Source organism: Theropithecus gelada, chromosome 20, assembly GCF_003255815.1.
Source record: "Theropithecus gelada isolate Dixy chromosome 20, Tgel_1.0, whole genome shotgun sequence".
Taxonomy (NCBI): domain Eukaryota; kingdom Metazoa; phylum Chordata; class Mammalia; order Primates; family Cercopithecidae; genus Theropithecus; species Theropithecus gelada.
In genome coordinates, this window is record NC_037688.1 from 14,148,358 (window position 1) to 14,164,995 (window position 16,638).

Consider the following 16,638-nt stretch of genomic DNA (forward strand, 5'->3'; position numbering starts at 1 on the left):
TGCTTGAAGTCATCAGTATTCCTTGGGTATTTAGTCTGAGGGCCGTCCATAAAGTGGAGAGCTCTTAGAGCACCCATGTTTGCTAACCATATAACCTTGGGAAAGCTCATTATCTTTCTTATTAACCAGTTTCCTCATCTTCAAAGTAGAGCTAGCACTAACACTTGCATAGCTTTGACTAAGGCTGTTGCCAGGAGGCGGGGGTTGTTGGGAGGATTCAGTGTGGCAGTGTCCGTGAAGCCCTTAGCACGGTGCGTGCACCTGAAGGGGTTCAACAGACATTGCTACTACTCTATTCCCCCGGACCCAGCTCTTGCTACTGTGGTGTGGCTAAGTGACAATAGGCAGTGTGGGCTGTGGGCCGTTTTTTGTTTTGTCTCTACCTGAAATCCAGATGAGAGTCTGAGAGAGTGGACAGTCTCAGGATGGTAGCTTGAGGGGCCTGTCCTCCTTAGCCTGCTTGTCTTCTACATGCACCAATTTTAGGCTTGATTCACACTGAAAATTCCTCAGCTGCCAGCTGCTGGGCCAGAAGCAGGCCGTTCTCTCAGAGAGGCCCAGATACCATGATGAAGGCTGAGCACACCTACCCTCCTGCTGGCCTCTCAGAGTGCAGCAGAGCCTCTACTGAGCCCGACTCTGAGAGAACACAGCTGGGCTCACCACAGGGTCTGCCACCCCTACAGCCAAGTGCGTGCTTTGGCTTTGGCAGTCAGAACACACTACCCCACCCAAACATCCCTAGAGAGGGGATCAATGTGGAAGCCCACAAAGTGATCTTTGTGGACTCTTTTTTGCGGGGCATGACCACACTATCATGGTTATTAATGAGGAACTTCCATATGCTTGAGAAGGCCTGGGGTGGGAAACCTGGGAGCCGCGGCGGGGCTATTTAAGTCCACCACACAGAGAGTGGCATCCTTTCTGGGCCACATCTACCTCCAGGAAAGGAAGACTGGCTGGGCTGGGTTTTGCTGTGCCTCTCTGTGAATGTATTTCTCTGGCAAGACATGCTGTCACCTGGAATTCTCCCCTACTCTTGTTCAAAGGCCCAACAAAGGGGTGGTGCAGAGGGAACCAGAAGAATGTGGCTCACATCCATGCAGTCAGAGATGTTTGGGGACCTGACCCAATGCAGACATGACCCTCTTTGTCCAGCAAAAGTTGGCATGGCAACTGACCACTGCCGTTTCATTTGAGGAGACATGAGTTACCCTGGAGAGGAATGTGCATTCAGACTTGCTTTTGGCAGATTTTACCATAAGCAGTCCTCCCAGAGGACATTAGAAATCATGATTTCCCTGAGGAGCCCCCATCTGGGGTGATCTGTACCTTTTGCCTTGAACTCTTTTAGGCAGGGAGCTGAGAAAGGTGTATTTTGTCTGTTTCAGAACACTCACCTAAAATGGTCCACCATCTGGGGCAACGCTTAGGAGGCTCTGTGGCAAATCTCAAAAGCACGTGTGCCAAGCAGCCCACACTGGAGAATGAGGGATTCTGTCCGTGCCCCTTTGTCTTTTCAGGTTGCTGGTGGTATATTGGTGTCCTTCTCTTCCGCATCACATGGCAAGGAGAAGAAACACAAGTCCTCATTTAAAAAGAACAGGAAGGGGAAAACCAAGAGCCTATGAAAAGCATTTTCCAGGCTGGCTAGGTCTGTAATGTAGAAGAGACACAAGGGAGTGAAATTCCCCATGTTTCGGGGTTAGGTGGAGTCGGGGGAGGAGTGGACAGTGCTTTGGGATCAGCTGATCCCCAAAATGCCCATAAGAGAAAATGACCTCCAGTATGGCTTGCTTGGCTCAGCCGCTTGCAAAGTGGGGTGGGGACAGATGCTGTCCTATGGTGGTGTAACCCTCAGAGCCCTCAGAACCTGTACAGTAACCAGGCAACCCCTTTCAGATCAGGAAGTCTGTGTGACCATCCGATACCCTGCTGCCATCTTTCCGAACAAACATCCAAGGGCTATGCAGCTTCAATGCAGTCAAGACTCCTGACTGCTAAGAACAGAAACCTGCCCTAGAGTGACTGAAACGCATTGTCTCATATCACTGACTAGCCTAGGGGTACAGTAGCTTCAGACATGGCTGGATGCACGTGTGTGCGATACTGACAGGTGTGGATCGGTAACTCGCTCAGCCCTGGGACTTAGGCTAGGAGTGGGGAGAATCCTCAAAGTGTGAGAAAGGATGGTTCCCCAAGGCAAGTTGAGCTCCTGTCTCTCAAGGAAGGGAGGAGTTGCACAGGCAAAGCCAGCAGATGCCCACTACAGCCCTCATTTGCCATTTGCAGAGCTCAGGCTCCCTCAGGCATATTCTGCAGTGAGTCACCACCGCGCCCCACAGCAAGTCGCGAGGGAGCCAGGAGGAACCCAGATAGGAGCCCTCCCACAGGCTGTCAGAGCCCCACCTGGTCTGCTTGGATGACAGAGCCTTTTGGACTTGCCTGGTGTCAGAAAGGGCGATGTCTTAGGTAACCTGGGTTTGTAAAAGCCTTGTCTGTGAGCTGCCAGCCAAAAGACAGCAGCTTTCATGGTCTTTTCTCTTTCCTGTGGTTCATGAGAACACATCCAGGCACTAATGAGCAGGAACATAAATAATGAACAAACATACCGTCGACAGGAAGGCAGGACGTTTTTTTTTCCCCAAAGACTGAACAAGATGAGCAAAGCTCTGCAGCAGTACTTGTGCATTCTCCACAAAATATAATTAAAAAGCTATGCAGTCTGCTCCCAATGTACAGTATTGTTCATATACTAAACATAATGTACTAATAGGAATATTTCACTTCATTATGTCAGCAGAATATGAAAGGGAGATCTAGCAGCTGCCCTTATCAGGCAGATGGGAGACCAGAAATGTTACTTAGATCTAGGCAGTAAAATTGACATTGAACCAATTTGCCTCACTCGTGCCTCTCTTACTGTGTTTAATGAAAGCTCATGTCTGCACATAAGGCATTATGAAGAGGACTCAGAAGCCATAAAGCTCTCTGTCATGTCTCTGCAACATAACCAGTTAATTTAACCATTTGGTTTCAAAGAACAGTTTTGGATGTTCCCAGAAGTAAACCTACAGAGGACAGCATAAGGCAGCTGTGTGTCCTGACCCTTAGAACCCTGTGAGAACCAAGACGTCAGGGTTGAAGGAGGGGAACCTGTGCCAGTGAGTGAGGGAGTGAGTCTAGTTACAATCACTAGGAAAGGGCCACAGACTCCGAGCCCAAGGGGGTAAGACTGTTCAGTCCGCAAGGTAGAGATGGAATTGGCAGCCAGGGCTATGAGTGGGGGATAGTGGGGAGAGATATGTCCATCTGGGGCCACTGTTGACAGGCTACCCACCTTCACAGAAAGGAGTTATATGTGGAGCCCTCATTTTAGAGCCAAAGAGGTCCCAAGCAATCACCTGTTTCATTCAGCCATTCAACCAACATTGATTGATCATTCGCCAAGTACCAAGCCCTGCTCTGGGCACTACAGTCTGTGAACTCAGCCCTTATGGAGCTCACATCGACATGTGGGGAAACAGACAGTATACAAATAAAAATATGCATACCAGGTGGTGATACATGTGATGAAGGAAAATAAGGAAGAATAAAGGCACGGAATAATGGAGGGAAGGGGCCTTAGTCAGACTGGACTGAGGAGGTGACATCCGAGCAGAGCCCTGAATGCAGTGAGGTATGCAGGTCTCTATTTCAGAGCTCCTCAATCTTTTGTCCAACAAGAACCCTTTGATTATTTGCCCCCATGAGTCACTATGTTTTGTGAGCTGTTGTAACCCAGAAAGGATGCATTTGACAAAGACATAGACGTAGACATAGACATAAATATGACCGTGGCCCTCAGTCAACCTGAGAAACGGGGCAACCACAGGAAGTTGATGCAGCCCAGCCCCAAAGCCAACACCTGACCTGTCCAAGAGGCTGGGCAATACACATAGAAAATGAGTCCAGAGTCACAGTGGCTTATCCAAGCTTATGCCAGCTGGTCAGCAGAGCTAAGACTTAGACCCCAGGTCTCCTGAGTGATGAAATTGGGGTAGAAGCTGCCACAGTCAGTGGCAGTATTTCCCAAACACACAGGCATGAAAAAGGCGGTGGCTGGAATCTGAGGGTGGATCGGGAGGCCTGAGGTCTTCCCAAGAGGAGGCCGACAGAGCTTCATTGAAGGATTTACTCCACCACCAAGGGGGAGCCCCAGGCCAGGGCCAATGATGCTGGCCTGAGAAGGATTCTTCTGCCCTCATCACCTGGGGTTGCAATGTTGATGGCCAATCTGCATAATAACCTGAGTCTTGTATCTCCAAAGTCCAAGGCATAGTATCTCTAATCTACAGCCAGGGGCCCCAGACCAGCAATGCTACCCGGAAGAGGAGAAAGAACAGAGCTCTAGCAGGCAGTTCTCTGAGCATTACGCTGCTGTGGACTGAAAGCTGGCCTATGCAGCACCCACCTCCACCCACCCCAGCGCTGTGACCAAGGGAAAGGGCAGGGTCCATGTTGTTTTTCAGATAATCACAGCAGAGGCTCTGCACTGGAATCACAAGTCCTGGCCTTGCCCCTGGCTCTGTCTGGTGACAATTGGCAGCTGACATCTTTGCTTCTGGCCAGAGCTACCCCTTATTAAAAATGGCATCTTTATAATAGATTTCTGCAAGTCATTGTCAACAGGACATCCTTCTTGTTTTGTACCAGTCATTCCTCTGGGGGACTGATTTGCCTGTTACTATTATTTTAGAACTCTTTAGAACACCCTTTTATTCTATATTATTCTGATATTAGAATATCAAGTTTTAATATAGTATTAAAAACATAGTATTAAATATAGCATTTTAATATAGTATTAATTACTAATTAATATATTTTATAGTATAGTATATAGTATTAATATAGTATATAGTATAGTATACTAATATAGTATTAATAATTACTAATTAATTACTAACGGGGTTCTAATTATTTTTTAAATAAATGTTCATATACCATACAGCTTCACTGCACAATTAAACAGCTGGATTTTTAGCTGGGTCTTTCTTCTCTTCTTTCCAAATAGCCAAGAGATCCATTTGTGCTCATGTTATTCATCCTCACTCTGTAAGGCCCAGGTGTCACGCAGCCTCTGTCTTGTCCCATCTAGGTTTTGTGGTTTTCTGCCTCCCTTGGGAGAAGCACCCTTATGGTCAGACAAGCCCCCCAGCCCCAGCAGCTGAATCTGAAGCTGGAAAGAGTTCTCGTTCGTGAGCAGCCCAAATGTCCACCATGAGGGGTTTGGTTGCATAGCTCATGGTCCATTCAGATGATGAGACTAAGCAGCTAATAGAACCCCAGGGTGACATGGAGCCACATCAATGACTTCTCCCTGAAGTCGTCTCTGGCGAGGCTGGATGGAGCCTGGTGCCCCTCTTCTGCATGCCCACAGCTCCTGGGCTACATAGCAACTCCAGAAGGCAGGCTTGGCCATGCAGGTCGGGCTCACTGCCCTATACCCAGTGCCTGGAATGAAGAAAGCACTTCATAAACAGTTGTTAAAATGAACATCCAGTTCAGTGTAGAAAAAAGATGTACAGCGTGATTCCATTTCAGGGAAAATAATACTTGTGCGGACTCCCAGGTAAAAGGACTGAAATATACCCCAACATGTGGACGGTGGTTCCCTCCAGCTGGTGGGATGGTGGCTGATATTTTTTTCTTCTTTTTTTGCTTAGCTGTGTGGGCTGTAATCTATAAGTGTTCCAAGAACAGGCCTTTCAGTCAGGGCTGGAGAAGTCAGGGAAAGAGGAGGGAAAGCTGCCATTTAAAAATGATCCACAATTAGAGCAGAACCACTGGTGGGAGGCAAGATGGTTTGGGGACGAATGTGTTTTTTTTAAACAGGTGAGCGTTTTAATGTGTAGCTGAGAAAAAATTTTAAGTAGTACGTTTGCCATAGCACTGGTCCCTGCTGCTCCTCTGGCCTCATCCCCCGCTTTCCCTGTCATTCACTAGATTCAAGTCCTGCTGGCTCCTCGCCATTAGAACACTAAAGGTGCCCCGGGGTCTTTGCACTTGCTGCTCTCTCTGCCTGGCGTGTTCTTCCTCACCAATACGCAAGGCCCACTCCTCATCACTGAGGCCTCAGCTTCATGCCACCTCATGGCTCTTAACTCTACCCTCCCCCACTAACTACTAGTTTTGTGTTTATTACTCTATAATAATTTGTTTACTTCTTTATGTCTTCCCCTATTGAACTGTGAGTCCTCTGAAGTCAGGTCCTCTGTCTGTCCTGTTCGCCAGTCTCCTGGGTGCTGTGTGAACTGCACCTGGTACATAGCAGTCAGTTCTGTTGGATGAGAAGAGGAGGATGCCGTCAGTGAGGGGTTGAAGGAGGCTGTAATCTCAGGGATGGCTGAGCTCTGCCAGTCAAGGGAGCAGCCTTTATGCCTGGAAAAGAGCAGAGCTTCTGACCTCCCATCAGGGGCCTCTGTGCTCCTGGAATTCTGGGAAATCAGAAATTAAGGCCCAGAATAATTGCTTTGCAAAACATACACATCTTACCTCTGCCCAACTAGTGGTCCCTCTGAACCCGTCGTTCAAAACGTGAATACTGTCTGGCCCCACCACACCCCATTCAGTTGGGTCAAGGCACTGCTGCACCAGGTGGAAGGAGGGCCCGTGGCTTGGGAAACAAGACTAGTGGTCTAGCCCTGCTTTGGCACTGAATTGCCTGAGACTTTTAAATAATATTAGCAGCTGACAGTATTGGGCCCCACTGAGAGCCAGGCCTTCCCCATACATTAATACCACCAGTGACCCTGTGAAGGGCCAAATCGTTGTCCCCGTTTTGCAAGGGAGAGACCTACACTTAGGGAGGCTGAGGACTTGCCCACAGTCTGACTGTCAGTGAATAGGAGACTCAGGGTGTGCCCCACTCTTAACAGGTGCTCAGTGTATGCATATTCATGGAGGGAATGAATAAACAAAGGAATGAGTGTTGTTCTCTAGAGTATTGGGGCTGCTGCACTTCCTAGACAGCCCTCCCAGTCCCCAGACACCACCATGCCCACACCATGTGCCCTCCGGACCACTGCAGACCACTCCGCTTAGTCCTCACTCTTGATGATATCCCCTGAGTCAGGAAGCCAGGTCCCTCCTGCGGGTCCAACACCAGTGGCCACAAGACCACATTCCAGGGAAAGGAAATACAAGAGCAGAGTTAGTGGGAGCTCCAACAGGGAGAAGAAGAGGGAGGAGGGGCTCTCTCTCCCCCTCCCCCTGGGGTGCCTGCCCTCTGCTGAGCCCACCTCCAAGTAGGTATGCTGCCAGTGCCTGCCAGTGCCTCTCAACCAGGCGATGTTGATGACATTTCCCCCATTGATTCAGCTTGCTGTTCATACCTTCTCCTTGAGTCAATGGAAGCCTCATTCAGGAGGGAACAGCAGACCCGTGCCAGTGCCAGCTCCAGGGAAGCCCTACTGACTGGGGTCTCTGGCTTCCAGTCCCACCGACCAGCACGTGAGCTGCCTTCACCCATTTCACACACATTCCCTGAGCACTCTGTGGGCCAGGGGGGCTCTGGGAGGCGCAAAGGGACCACACGGTGTTGTCTCCAAGCGCTGGTGCTCCCCTCTTGTCTGGATTGCCCTACCTTGTCTGTCCAGCCAGCACCTGCTCCATGGTCACTGCTGTTTCCTGAGAGGCCGGTCCTGCCCTCCACCGTGCACCTGTACTGTAGGTGCTCCTTCAGGTCATATTTTCCCCTTATTCCCATTGTGATTTATAGAACCATCTGTGACATTACTTCTTCCATGTCATTCTTCCCTATAGAATGCAAGCTCCACAAGGGCAGGGATTGTGTCTGTCGCTTTTTTCCCAACCTGTGATATGGTGGCCGGCACCTAGTAGGTATGCAAATAATATATGAAAAATCAATTAGGGAATCAATGAATAGAGATGCTTACAGAATACACCCCTGTCCCCCACCCCTACAGGAAAACCTCTAAATTATTGGGAGCTGGATCTTTTGAGACAGAAGGTAAAAACATCTTTCCATTTTGCATTTGATTAGATGTTTTTCTCACCTGGTGTCACCCATCACCTCCCCTCTCCCAGAGGAGCACCAAGGGAGGTAAGAGGCCTGTAGCACAATGGAAAGGCCTCTGGGGGTTTTGTCCCTGCTCTGCCACAAACTAAATGTGCCCTCTCCACATCACAGTTTCCCATCTGGAAAATGACTATTTCTGTGTGGGCTCTAAGCAGAACCATTTCTTTGGCCAGTCTTCGCTGCAAAGGAGGCAGGGAAAGGAACTCTTCATGAGAAGGGAGTGGCTTTCAGGTGGCAGCCAGCACATCTAACACACGTATCCTTCAACTGGCCCTTGGCAGATGCCACTTTTTTGTTGTTAATTTTCATTTCTTGGCACTAGCCTTATCTGACCATCCAGATTGAGAGGCTCTGGAAGGCAGGGACCAGGCCTCAGAGGCTTTGAAGTCGGAAGAGACCTTCCAGCAGGCTGATCCCAGATGTGTCACTCCAGGAGATTTGTGTTGGTTAATGACTCTACCCCTTTCACTCAAGTATTCTCTCTAGGTGAAAATGGTCCCTAGTAGGTTAAACATGAAGTATCTGTCTCTCTCATTGGAAGTGACTTGTTGTTCTTCCATATAACAAGTACACATTTTTAAACATAAAACATACAAAGAAGAAAAATTTTTAAAAATCACTGAATGCCACCACCCGAAAGTGATTATTAATACATCTTGTTACACATCCTCACGTAACATCTCCCTCTCCTTCCTTCTCCCTCCATACCACACCCTACCTCCTGCCCCCACCCACAAACAGTTTTATGAAAACAGCTGCACAGGACACACACTGTAACTGGCATTTTCACTTTACCATCCTGTCCAGATCCTGGTCTCGTAGGTTCTGTGGAGCCCCCAATTCCTGGCATGTGGCTTCCTCCCTCACTGGCATCTGACAGTTGTTTGATTAAAAATGTGTCATGTGAGGCCAAACAGGTCCGTCCCCACCTCCACTGGGGAGGCAGATGGCTCCAGGGGCCATGTCCCATTACTGCCGAGGTCTCCCTGATGGCTGGAAACCACTGGTGCTGGGCATGGGAGTGAAGCATTGGGCCCTGACCCTAACCCAGGCAGCCACAGCACAGCTCTCCGTCAGTGTTCAGAAACACATTTTGTGACACGTTAAGACAGCCTCAAAATCAGGAAATCCACCTTCTCATCCCACAACCACTCCCAACGTGTTCATTTGGTAAATGGTAAATGAGCAGATTCTCTGCTTTAGTCCAGAGAAACCCCCTCTGCCGCCCTTCTTTTCTCCACTGTGGCTTGTTAACCCTTGCTGCTGCTGCTGCTGCTGCCGCTGCTACTGCTGCTGCTCCTCCTTCTCCTGACAAGCAGTGGTCCTCCCAGCCTTCCCTCCCCATAGACCCACTTCCCATCCTCTTCCTCAAGAGGATAGATGCAGGACACCTGACTGACTGCATATTCTCCCCTGTCCCTTGTACCAAGTATGGCAACAATAATAATAGCTAACACTGATTGACTGTCAACTGTGCTGGGCACTCTACATGGATTCATTCTTTTGATCCCAACCAGGAACCAGCTCTGTTGCCATGCCCATCTCCCAGGAACAGATGTGGAAACAGAAGCGCCCAGTCTTACAGCTAGAGAGTCTGGCTCTAGAAGCCCCCGCTTCCTGTAGATCATTAAAGGGATTGTGATGGAGGAGGAGCAGCAGTCCAGTCCCAGGGCGGGGGCCAGAGCACTGATAAAGGGAGCAGACGAGGAGCATTTAATCTAGCTGGAGATGGAGTGAAAAGCCATGTGTCCCAGCAGCCTAGGGCCTCTGGGTTTGTGAACCTCCAGAAGTTGGGGGGGAAACTGTATGTGTCGGTACATTTGTCACACTCTCAGAGGAGTCTATGATTCAGAGAAGGAGAATGGCTGCTGGGCCAGATGAGCCTCCAAGGTCCCTTCCAGCTCCCAAGCCTGTGGTTCTGTGACCATATAAGGCCAGCGTGCCTGGGGAGTCTCACTGCAGCTAAGTGCAGTCCTGCACTGCAAGGGGGAAGCAGAAAGCAAAGGGAGCCCAAGTCCAGGCCTCCTGCAGGGTCCCTAAGGCAGCAGAGAGAGAAATGGAGGTGCGGGGAGAACCAGGGTTTCTCCTTGGTTGCCTCTTCCCAGAAAGCTCAGACTCGCGCAGGCGGGCTGGGTTGCCACCCTCTGTCTCTCCCCATATCCACGTGAGATCTCCTCTCAGCAGCGTTGCCAGGTTTCCAGAGTCCAGCTGGTGGTTTCTGTCCAAAGTCAAACACTCCACAGTCAGCCCTTGGCTGTTCAGACCTCCTGTTCCTCATGGTGCTTCTGGTTTGGTGGCCTGGAACACCCCTCAGAGTCCCTGAGTTTTTGGTGGGCATCAATGCAGAATCTAGCTGGATCTCCCTTTGATGTCCTGGCTTTGCAGTCACAAGAAATCTAGTAGGTCCCCACCCTGACACACACACACACACACACACACACACATCTGCCTCCTTTAGTGAGTGCTTTGGAGAGGGACAGGTGTGGGGCATCTGTGTACTCCTGAATCATGTAGTTATGTCTCACTTTATCTGAGCACTGTCTGGAGCTCAGCCCTATGCCAGGAGATACAAGAAGAGAGCAGAGATAAATGAGATGTGGTGCTTTAATTTTAAAAATTAAAAATTAGTAAACAAGTCTTCTGGGAGATGATATCTGATTATTATTGTTATCAAGGTATAAAACATGTACCTTTTAGTCATGTCTCTGTTGGTTCTAAGTGGCAGAAACCCAAATGAAGTTAGCTTATGCAAAATTGAGAGGGAATTATTTGGCTCATATCACTCAAAAGTTTTGGGTGGGCTTCAGGCATGGTTGGACCCAGGGACTCAAATGATGTTTCTGGGACTTGATTCTGCACTCTATCGCTCAGCTATGTAGATGAACAGCCCACCTGGGGCTGCTGCAATGTGAGATACCACTGGCTGTTGCTAAGGTATCTCCTGGAGCCTCGCTCCTGATTTCCAAATCCTGGCCTTGTCACCTCCACGACTCAGACCTGGGCTGTCACATTAGACTGAACTCTCCAGGGCTGTATCTCCAACTCCAACCCAGAGGCCTCCTTTCCTTGCCAGAACATTGGGCAGATACAACAGGGCGAGTTCCAGTGCTTGTTTTGTGGGTGAAATCTCTGGATTCTCCTGGAGATAGGGACTCAGGGCAGAAGGAGCAGACCTGCCTTTCAGCATCTGCCATTTACCAGCTGTATGTCAAGTAAGTGGCCTAACCTACCTGAGCCTCAGTTTCCTCATCTGTAAAGAGGAGATAATTTATCTCCTGGAATTGTTTTGAAGGTTAAATGAAATTGACACATGTAAAGCACTTAGCACAGAGGGTAAACCCTCAAACAGGAGCTGCAGTTATTCTGCTTATTTTATACTGCAAGTGAAAGACATTATACTTGCCAGATTTTAACTTTAGAATGAAAATACTATTACTTTTTTTTGGTTGAGACAGAGTCTCGCTCTGTCACCCAGGCTGAAGTGCAGTGGCGTGATCTTGGCTTACTGCTACCTCCGCCTCCCAGGTTGTTGCGATTCTTCTGCCTCAACCTCCCGAGTAGCTGGGACTACAGGTGTCCACCACCACATCCGGCTAATTTTTGTATTTTTCAGTAGAGACAGGGTTTCACCATATTAGCCAGGCTGGTCTTGAACTCCTGACCTCGTGATCTGCCTGCCTTGGCCTCCAAAAGTACTGGGATTACAGGCATGAGCCACTGCGTCCGGCAGAAAATACTAATAGCTACCATTTGTTTTATACTTACTATATGATAGGCACTTTTACATTTATTCCTCACAACTCTTTGCTTATGAGGAAACCAAGGCAATTAAATTGTTTACCAGGGACACACAGCTCATCCTATCCAGTGCCCAACCCCTAACCACTGCTCTACTCTGCCTTTCTAGAATGGTGTGGGGAAATAGAAAATAAAGAGGGTCTTATTTGATACACATAAGGATATTTGCCTCAAATCAGTGCTAGAAAGAAAAAAAGAAGAGGAATGTGGCATTAAAAAAAGCTAGGGGGAAGACTTAACATTTAAAAATTCAGTGTTTTTCTGAGTGGTGGGAGTATGAATAATATTTCTTGTTGGTGAAACCCCGTCTCTACTAAAAATACAAAAAATTAATTGGGCATGGTGGTGGGCTCCTGTATTCCCAACTACTCAGGAGGCTGAGGCAGGAGAATGGCCTGAACCCGGGAGGCGGAACTTGCAGTAAGCCGAGATCCCACCACTACATTCCAGCCTGGGTGACAGAGTGAGACTCTGTCTAAAAAAAAAAAAAAAAAAAATTCTTCTTGTTCTGTATGGTCCAAATTTTCTAGTCTTAAAGTACTTACTACATTGTAGTAGAAGGGGATATAAAATTCTACTCTGAAACAGGAAGGCTATTTTTAACCTAATATAAGCCAGTTTGAACAACTTATAGGGCTAATCATGATTTGAGCAATTTCCCCCAAATTGCAACATTTCTGCAAACTGCAAATGAAGCTGCTTTATCTTGGGACAACCCAGGCAACAGATTGAGACCTGCCAGCAGTATTTTCAGTCCATGAATTGAGGTGTGATAGAAAGGACTGTGAGCTTGGAGACCTGTGTCCTATTCTTGGCCCAGGCTCTTACCTGCTGGGAGACATTGGGGCAATTACTTATTTTCTTTCAGCCTCAGTTTCCTCTTCTGTCAAATAGTTATAATAAAATCCCACCCTTTCCACCTGATCAAGTGTGTATGAAGATTAATGATATCAATAGGCGTGAAATAGCTTGAGGGAGGTCCCAGAGTCAGCCAAAGGTCTAGAGAGCATTCCCAGGAGAGTGGTAGGGTCTGCTGATCCCAAATGAAGCATGAGAAACTCAATGCAGTGGCTTCTGGGGAAGCATGTCATGCCATGGGGACTAGCAAATCCTGCCTGCACCACTCAGGTTACCCAGAGGGCCCCACCCTCTTAGGAGAATCTAAGTACCAGTTGCCTTTCTTTTCTGTTTTTTAGTATTTACTCTAGAGTTTACAATGTGTATCTTGACTTATTACACTTTACTTTCAAGTAATAATATATTAATACTACTTTTTTTACTTATAAGAATCTTTCTACAGTATAGAGTATACTTTCATTTTATCCCTCCCATCCTTTGTGCTATTGTTGAAGTTTTATTTCTATGTATGTTATAAACATCATAATACATTTTTCAGCTTCTTCCCTCTGTTTCAATTTAGATAGTTTCTATTGCCATGTTTTCAAGTTCACTCATCTTCTGTATGTCTAATCTGCTGTTAATCCCATCCAGTGAAATTTTTATTTTAGTTACTATATTTTCATCATTTTATATTCCTTTTGTTCTTTTTTACGTCTTCCATTTCTTTCCTCATATGTTCCCAATTTCCTTCAATTTCTTAGAAATATTTAAAATAGATGTTTTAAAATTCTTATTGTGAATTCCTTGATCTCTGTCACTCCTGGGTCTGCTTCTGTTGACTGTATTTTCTCCTAGTTATGGGTCATGCTTTCCTGCTTCTTTGCATATTCAGAAATTTTTTGTGTGATGCTGATATTATGAATATTGTATTGTTGAATGTCTAGATTTTGTTGTTCTCATTTAAAGACTGTTTGACTTTATTCTCCAGGTAGTCAAGTTACTTGTAGATCAGCTTGATTTTTTTTTTAAGTTTGTTTTTAAGCTTCGTGAGGGCAGGTCTAAAGCAGCCTTTACTCTGGAGCTAGTTCAGCCCTGTTGCTATGGCATGAGCCTTCTGGCATCTCTGCTGAGTGCCCCAGGCATTCAACAAGGACTCTTCACTCTGGCTGTTTGGAACTTGAATATCTCCTAGCCTTGAATGAGCTCTGGGAAGCATTCAACTGATAAGCAACCTGATGCTTGTTCTTTCTTTAGTAATTGTTCCTTGACCAGCTGTGGAATCTCACCCTATCCAGCCACAGACTCCAGGGGGACCCCTATGCGCTGTCTGAAGCATCTGAAGTGCTCTCTCTTTGCAGTTTTCTCCCCTCTGGTATGCTGCCCTTCCAGCTACCTCAGCTTTCCTGAACTCACTTTTTCTCTTCAGCTCAGTGAAATGGCTGTGTTCTGCCTGGGTAACCTCCTGCACTGTGGTCTAGTAAACACCTAAAGGCGGATGCCCAGGCCATCATAGGACTCCCCTCCTCAGTCTCCCTTCTCTCAGGGATCACAGTCCTGCACTATCTATTCTCCAGTGTCTGAAAATGCTTGTTTCATATATTTTGTCTGGTTTTCTAGTTGTTTACAGTGGGAGCTAGGAAAGATCCCTTTGAGATCTCTCTGGGGTGGTGTACCAGTGGCCTGCACTGGTTATGTACTCCCTCGAGATACTTTTACAAAACTGGACTTAGGAATAATAAAAGTGGACAGAAAGTTGATAGGGTCATTCTGATCTGCTTTTTAGAGAATCTCAGAGTGAAGACCCACAAACCAGCACCAAGTGGAATTTTGCAGCAGGAATCATTATTGTCCATCAACTGATGACTGGATAAATAAAATGTGGTACATCCCTACAGTGGAATACTATTCAGTAATAAAAAGGAATGAGCTACTGATACATGCTACATTGTGAATGAATCTTGAAAACATCGTGTTAAGTGAAAGAAACCAGTCACAAAAGACCATACATTGTATGGTTCCATTTATATGAACTGTCCAGAATAGACAAATTTATAGAAACAAAATGTACATCAGTGGTTGCTTAGGGTAGGGGCAGGGCATGGAGAGTAACTGCTAATGGATACAAAGTTCCTTTTGGGGAGATTGAAATGTTCCAAAATTAGATTGTGGTGATGATTGACCAACCTTGTGAATATACTAAAAACCATTGAATTGTATACTTTAAATGGGTGGAGTGTATGGTATATGAATTATATCTCAATAAAACTGTTGTTTTTTTTTTTTAAAAAAAAAGAAGAATTTTGAGCCATTTTCTCCTGCATGAAGGTAACGAAGGAATGGGAAGGAGCTGTGGTATAGTAGAAAGGAGGTCTCAGTTATTATATTGGTGCATGAACGTGTCACAAGTAGTGTTCTATCTGGGACTGAAAATATGACCACAGAAGAGTTTACATAGTTCATTGGGGGAGGACAAATGTGGGATGTTAATCTTAAAATTCATTTGCTCTTTCTGGATTACTTTATTTATAAGAGGATTCTTGTGGTTTTGGCATGAGCCCCTCCTTCTAGTTTTCTCTCCTGCCCGGATCCTTGTCAGCAGTGAGCACAATGTTGAGTGGCTAGCAGGCAGTGCCACGTGGCCTCTGAAAGTTGTGACTTCCCCTTTATGTCCTCTTTGTCCCTGTTCAGATCCACCAGAACGAGGGCGGTATGTGGTTAAATCCTAGCCAAGGACGAAAAAGCAGGCAAACCCTTTTATTGACTTTTCTGTTGTCAGAGATAAAGATGGTTATTTGTTCCTCTTAAGTGAATCATTTTACCTTCATTAAAAGCTGTGAGTTTTCTGTGAAAGAAAAATGCATCATCCATTTGCAGACTTTTTCCAGGGATTTTCAACAATATGCCTCTGTGTATAAACCTAAGTTGGGACCCTGAGCTTTGCTTAAACATATATTGAGTGCTTAATGTATGCCCTTCCTGTTCTAAGTGCTTTCAAGTATTATCAGCACCTCATTGACGGATTTTTCTTTCATTATGTAGGGAATGTGAAAAGACTGCATTTCTTTTTTCCAAGATTCTGTTTTTAAGTAATTTAAGTAGCTTTTCCCTTTAGATTTTATGACATTAATGTAGCAACTCAGTAACGCGGCATCCCAGCTGGACCTGGCCCACAGCCAGCCATTGCTTCTCATGCCTGTGCTCTCTGTGTTGATGAGGACAATGCTCTCATCAGGTGTGGTATGTGTGGTTTTTCTCTAGGATCATCCATGAAGATGGCTTCTCCGGAGAAGATGTGAAACAGTACAAGCCTGTTGTCTACAGCAACACCATCCAGTCCCTGGCAGCCATCGTCCGGGCCATGGACACTTTGGGCATCGAATATGGTGATAAGGAGAGAAAGGTAGGCCCCTGAGTCCATAAGCGCAGCAACAAGAGGTTCTGTCTGTGTTACCCCACTGCCTCCTCTTTATAGTGCTGGGCTGGCTTAAATGAACGAGAAGAGACTCTGCTATGTATGAAAGATATATGGTGGCACAGTCACCAACCTAAGCCATTGCATCCACACTCCTGGCAAACTCCCAGCAAACTCCCCAACTTTGCAAGTTGAAAGTTGCAAGGGCTACAAAACTCCCGGATTTATTTTGCAGATGAGGAAGAGTTGGTGACAGTTTTAAATTGGGGCTGCCACAACACTGTCTAAGTACCTGTCCTTGGGCAATTAACTTGAACAGAAAAAAATATATATTAAACAAAACAAGCCTTGCCTGGCCACCATCTCCCTTCCTTAGAAGAACTTTCCTTGCCTTGCTGTGGAGTGGGGAAGGCCATTTGAACTGACTATCTTTCTTCTTTTATACCAAGGGCTGTTTTTTTCCTCCCCCAGGGAAGTATGAGGACCTACAGGGCTCTCCTTCCTGTAG

The 16,638-nt window shown here is 46.7% G+C and overlaps 1 protein-coding gene across 3 annotated transcripts in view; it reads left to right on the forward strand.

Moving 5' to 3' along the window:
- Positions 1 to 16,638, forward strand: part of GNAO1 (G protein subunit alpha o1) — a 167,437-nt gene that overhangs the window by 65,411 nt on the left and 85,388 nt on the right. For all 3 annotated transcript variants that reach the window (XM_025370371.1, XM_025370373.1, XM_025370372.1), the window contains one exon: positions 15,977 to 16,118. In XM_025370371.1, the coding sequence (XP_025226156.1) occupies positions 15,977 to 16,118 (142 nt within the window). The remainder of the gene's footprint in view (positions 1 to 15,976; positions 16,119 to 16,638) is intronic.